The sequence below is a fragment of the Mobula birostris genome, chromosome 21 (genome assembly GCF_030028105.1).
Source record: "Mobula birostris isolate sMobBir1 chromosome 21, sMobBir1.hap1, whole genome shotgun sequence".
In the NCBI taxonomy this organism is placed as follows: Eukaryota; Metazoa; Chordata; class Chondrichthyes; order Myliobatiformes; family Myliobatidae; genus Mobula; species Mobula birostris.
Window position 1 is genome coordinate 44632026 of NC_092390.1, and position 6000 is coordinate 44638025.

The 6000-nt window shown below is 40.6% G+C and overlaps 1 protein-coding gene across 1 annotated transcript in view; it reads right to left on the bottom strand.

Moving 5' to 3' along the window:
• tcerg1l (transcription elongation regulator 1 like) overlaps window positions 1-5574 on the bottom strand; it is a 602997-nt gene extending 597423 nt beyond the window's left edge. Inside the window, exons 1-2 of the mRNA XM_072239775.1 lie at window positions 5290-5574; window positions 2239-2661 (exon numbers count right to left, since the gene is read on the bottom strand). Coding sequence (XP_072095876.1) covers window positions 2239-2559 — 321 coding nt within the window. The 5' untranslated portion in view covers window positions 2560-2661; window positions 5290-5574. The remainder of the gene's footprint in view (window positions 1-2238; window positions 2662-5289) is intronic.
• Window positions 5575-6000: the final 426 nt, after the last annotated feature.

Consider the following 6000-nt stretch of genomic DNA (forward strand, 5'->3'; position numbering starts at 1 on the left):
ATCAGATGTTCATAAATTCTTGATATTAATGAGAAATTTTGATGGTTAAAAAAATCAAATACAGTGCTGGAGCAGTACATATTTCAAATCTGTTTGTTATGTATCATATAACATGCTGAGACAAAACCTTCAGGAGGGCCAATCCCTTGTCCTGGTTTGGAGGCTTGTGTGCCTCAATGACCCAGAGACCTATGTTGGCTGGAGTCAAGGTTTTATGTTTTGGCTCTTAGTAGGGTCACCCATGCCAAACAGGTCAAAGAGTAGAGGCCAGATTAAGAGTGGTCCACTGGTCCTGCAAGTTTGGGGGTTCAGCTCAGCGCTAACAACCCTGACTGCTAAAACAAAATTGTTACAGAAACAACAATGAAGAATCCTTCTGCATCTGAGCGTAATGGTATTCCTGAGTCTCCAACTGGGACTTGTGTGACTGACAGCAGTGAAAACCAAGAGGAAGCTACTGACACAATAAGTACCAACAGAGATAGAGGACCTTCATTGCTGCCTTAAACACCAGTGAAGTAACAGGCAGTTGGTTGCTAAGACAAAAACATTTATTTTATAATCTATATTGTACATACAAACTCACACACATACTGTGCAGTATAAACCTCAGCAGTTATTCCTTCTGTTAATTGATGTGAACATATTACCAATAGTGAATTGTTCTCTCTTACTAATAATCACAAATATCCTTTCTGATTGCACTGTCCACTTGTTGCCTGGAGACAAGCTGATTCAAACTTCATGCTCATGAGCAAAAAAGAACAAGACCCATTCACAAAACGGCAGAAAATATATTTAATAGGAGACTTATCCATGCCCCCAATCTGTCCGCAGTCTAAGCTTTCAAGGATTTTAAGTGTGCACATGCTGAAGCATTCAAAATGTTCAAAAATCTATTTAAAAAAAGGATCAATTGAAAAATTGTGTAAAAACACAATCAAATCTTGGAATGGCATTATGACGTTCATGCAATCATAGCCTTTCACCATGTCAAAACTATTCCTGTTCTTAAAGGCTAATGCTGTATATAAAGCTAACTCACAAGTTTTACCTGTAGTTAAAGAAAATCAAAACATAATTGCAGTACAAAATCTACAATTTATTTTGTAGCATGCAAAAACCAACTTTCCAAAACATACTGCATTTATTAAAACGTTTATGCTTTCTATTATATATTACATTCATCATTTCACCTCCATCACCCAACAGAAAGCAGGGTCAGGTTAAGCCCTGAAATCACCATGGTCCACTGAGTATTCACCAATCCATCACTAGAATACTGTTGTTTAACAAGCGTGTGAATTTAAAAAAAAACATCATTTGGAATTCTTTGTTGCATATTCTCAATCATGTCAAAACCAAACTTCCAAAGTGATTGGATTCACAAAGATAATAATCATCTTGAAAGCTTTCATCTTTCAATATAACTACTGTCCAAAGCCTCACCTCTCCCCACTCTATAATAAAGACCAGAATCACATATTCTTGTATGCACCCTTCAATATTTGGTCTTTGGTGCATTCCTTGCTCTGTATCAACATCTGCTTCAGTAACTATAGCTTCCAACCACAGTCTCAGCACCTTTAATTTGACACATCCTTTTCTGCCCTTCACAACTTCCAAGGGTTCTTCTCTTTACTTATATTTTCCCTTCTACTCCACATCCCTTTTATTCTTTGGCTTTACCATTCATTATCCAACATCCAGGGAAGTTTTGTTTTCAGAGAACAGTTATAAATTTATTTTTTTCACTAAATGCAATCGTGAACAATAGCCAGATCAGAAATGCTGATCAAGTCAACTAGTTCCCAAAGAGAACTCTGATAGGACAATCAGATGGTTCACTGCTGCTCAGCGATAGAACACCAAAAAAAATCATAGGTACAATTAAGAAACATTTTAAAAATAGTAGAAATACTGGAATCATGATGATGATGATATAGATGACTATTGATAATTCTTTGAAAAACCCAACTGAAATTAAAACAAATACCTATACCAACAGTTTTATTATATCAGCTTCATTATGAATACATTTTCTGCTAGTTTATAAATTATTTCATATTCAAATATTAAAGATGATTGTAAGGATTATGAAAATATGTTATATGATTTGTTTAGATAAATATAACTCTTGCAATTTGTATAACTTCCTAAACGGCTTAACAGCGTTCCTTGCGCAATCACAATGGAATTGGGATTTTGTTGAAATTTATTTCATAACAACTTTCCTACCTGCATAGTTGGAAATGGAAGCTGAAGAACAGTTGGTTCTGGTGGAGAAGGTAGCACCATCAAAGGAATGAAAGAGTCATAAGGGATCTGCCATCCAGATGGGACTGGTAGAAATTCAGGAGGACTATGTGGAGAAGTCAAAGGATGAAGTTGGCGAGGGCCAATTATTCTAAAAAGACCAGGTACAGTTGGAGCAGTCCAAATCCATGCAGGTGATTCCTCATTCACTGGCCAGACCTGATGCTGACCTTTCGATCGTGGAACAGGAAACATCCTACACCTTACATCCCACAATCCCAGTGTGTTGCCTTTTACAAACATTGTCAATTGAGCTGCAGCACAGATAACAAAGATGGAATAGTGAAGTTGTCCAACATAATGGAAGAATCCAAGAACATTTGTCCTGGCCTATTGGATGCACATCTAATAAAAAGAGAAGAACATTATATACACCCTCCTGTTTTAGTCTCTTAGATCAAAAGCTATTTTTGTTTCTAAATGTTAAGTAAAAAAGTAACCAATCATAATCAGCTAATTCAACTCATTTTCAAATTACTGAATATAATTATCTTCCAATACAAATTAATACAAAGCAGACAATAACAGGATTATTTTAATATTCAATTTAAATACATTCCTTCCACACAGCTACACTGATTGTAGACTTTAGGACAGCGCAGGCTGACCACACCTCACTAAACATACATGGCTCCTCCATGGAGAGAGCTAGGAGCACCAAGTATCTGGGAGTGCACATAACGAATGATCTTACCTGGTCCCTCAACACTATCTCTTTGGTCAAGAAGGCACACCAACATTTCCACTTCCTGAGGAGATTGAGATGAGTGAGACTTTTCCCCCACCCACCATTCCAGCTGATTTTTACAGTAGCACCATCGAATGTATCCTGAGATGCTACATCACCATCTGGTATGGGAGGTGTAAGGCACCTGACCACAAGTCCCTACAAAGGATTGCAAGGGCCTCTGAAAGGATAAGTGGGGTCTCTTTTCCACCCATTGGAGATATTTATCAGGAGCACTGCATACACAGGACTGTTAGCATTGTCAATGATTCCTGCCATCTGCCCAACAATCTCTTTAACCCCACCCCACCCACTCCTCACCAGCATCAGGCAAGAGGTACCATAACTTCAGGTCAAGAACTGTTAGGATGGGAAACAGCTTCTTCCCCCAGGCTGTAAGACTACTTAACTCCCTGTCACCACCAAGGTCTCATCATGTATGAAGCATTCTACAGTTTACTTCTTATCTTGTGTTGTAATGCACCTTATCATTGGGTAATTTGCAAGTGACAATATTGCTTTATGTACTGTGTTGCTCCCTTTGGTTCAGAGGAACATTGTTTCATTTGGTGGTATACATGTTTATGGCCAAATGACAATAAACTTAACTTGAACCTGCAGAATATTTATGTAACAACTTTAGATCATTTAATGTTGTATCACTGAACAATTTGTAAAATTGTTGATTTCAAGTTAAAGATAAAGTGGTTTTGAATTAGAAAGGTGTTGCAGCTTTATCAGTCACATTACGTTCTAAAATTGCTTCAGCAAACTACAGCATCCATAATGCTTTGTGCTGATGTTTGGGCTGCACATCCTCCATAATAAAGCCAATGAACCTTAACGTTGATAAGAAAATTAATAAGGTAAACAAACACCGCATAATAAGGATTTTAAAACCAGTCAGAGAAAGTATGTTGAACTTGAAGGCACTCACTTGCTTGAAATGCTGTGATTAAAAATTGCAAAATGACACGATTATAGTTTTCATTAAACGTCCATACCAACAGTTTTACAGTGGTGATGTACCCCATACCATGCAAAACGTCAACGTTATTTCTAAAACGTCGAATGTAACATTAATTTTATCAAGTATCTCATGCTTAAATTTGCTTCCGGTATTCTTTAATAGTATAAATCTTATCATAGTCCCAAAGGTCATGCAAAACCTAATCGTTTAAGTTTAACGTTAAGCTATCTCGGTTCAATAAATAAATACACATGAGAATTTATAATTTAAGAGGAAAGCACAGTTATCAGAATGTAAACCATCTACTGTTTAGAAAGGACATTAAATGATTTGATGCACATCAATTATTTTTTTCTTGGCAAAACGAGCAATCGTAAGCAAAGTTATTGTGGTTAGGTATGTCTGACTGTTAACGAGGTTTCCCCAGCTGCCGTGCCGGTTTTATGCATATTGTTTATTTCACATACTCCATGGTAGTTTTAACAACACTCCGTATAGAAGCAACTGCAGATGTGGAAATTTATCTCTACCTATTTAAAAACATAATGCAAATATTTAGAAATAAAGAACAGATCAGTCTAGTACAACTTTGGATGCTCATGTCTATGCAATTCGTAGTGTTTGCTCTTCCGCAGTTGTGCCCACTTTTTGCAGTCCTTTAAACCTCATGAAACAGAATAAACCGCACGCTCAGTTGGCAGATCAAACTGACAGCGTCCTATTCTGCTTGAGGCAGTTTCGTGACCGCAGCGAGGAGAGCGCTCCCAGGCTGCCGTCCAATGCCAGAAGACGACAGGCGCTGATTTTATTTTTAACTGAGGATTGGCGAGGATGATGCCTGGATTTCGGCGGTACCGTTCGCACTCCACAGCAGCTCTGCTACTGCTACGAGCGGCGGGAAGCCTGAGTTGAATATTCATCAGAGCCTTGGAACACCCCGGGGGCCTTACATATACCACCCCCCCCTCTCCTACCCTCAGATGGCACAAATTAAAGCCGCTCACTTTCGCACCATACACGGCCAAAATAAGTTTCTGACTTGAAATACAAGATGAAGCTGTGTTTATTTTTAAGAAACGCTCCTATACAAGGCTGTGGGAAGTGAGCTGGTAACTCTAAATATGTGAGTGTGAGTGTGAGTGTGCGTGTGTGTGTGTGTGTGGTGCCCGCTCGGAGTCCACCAAGGAGATGGGGAAAAAAAAGTCAACACCCGGCAAGAAAATGCCTCAACGAGAGGAGGGAAAGCGAGGAGATAACAAAACAGCAGAGTTCTCACCTCGAGCAGACGCCTTCTCCTCGGCACTCAGGGCGCCCCGAGTTTCTCAGGGCGACTGGCTCCCTCTCCTTCCCGTTACCTGACAATCACCGTCTCCGGGAGAACCACGTCGGACGCCCCCTCGCCTTCCCTCAGCTCACTAGTACTGAGACAACTCCACTTGGACACGCGGGAAATACAGTTAATGGCAGATGCTAATTTGAGGAATTCAGGGTCCAGCCAAAAATTACACCCCGGCTCGCAAGTACAAGAGGTAATCACACACAAACGCGCACTCGCACTCTCCAACCCCATCCGCCCCCCTCCCTCCTTCCCTCCCTTCTTCCCTCCCTTCCACCGCTGACGGCTCAGCTGCCAGCACTCCCAGCCTCCTCGCACCCCCACTCGCAGGGACGATCTTGTCGACACTCCCACCCCCCCACCCTCACCCTACCCGCTCAGAGAATCAGCGGAAGAACGCCACCCGTCATTGCTACCAGCCCTGCCTGAAGTGCCGTTTGCCACAAAATACTCTTTTGCCGTTTGATGTCTGGCCGTGCTCGAGGGCAGCTTCACTGCAATTTGGCGAATGTCAACTCATTCATTCTACCCTATCGCGATAATTAGAGAGGAAAAGAGGTCAGGGCTTTTATTGATGAACTGATTCTGGGAAACAGGTGCACTCCGGCAAGCTGTCTTTCATGGGGCTATACTGGCTTACTGAGTTTGCTG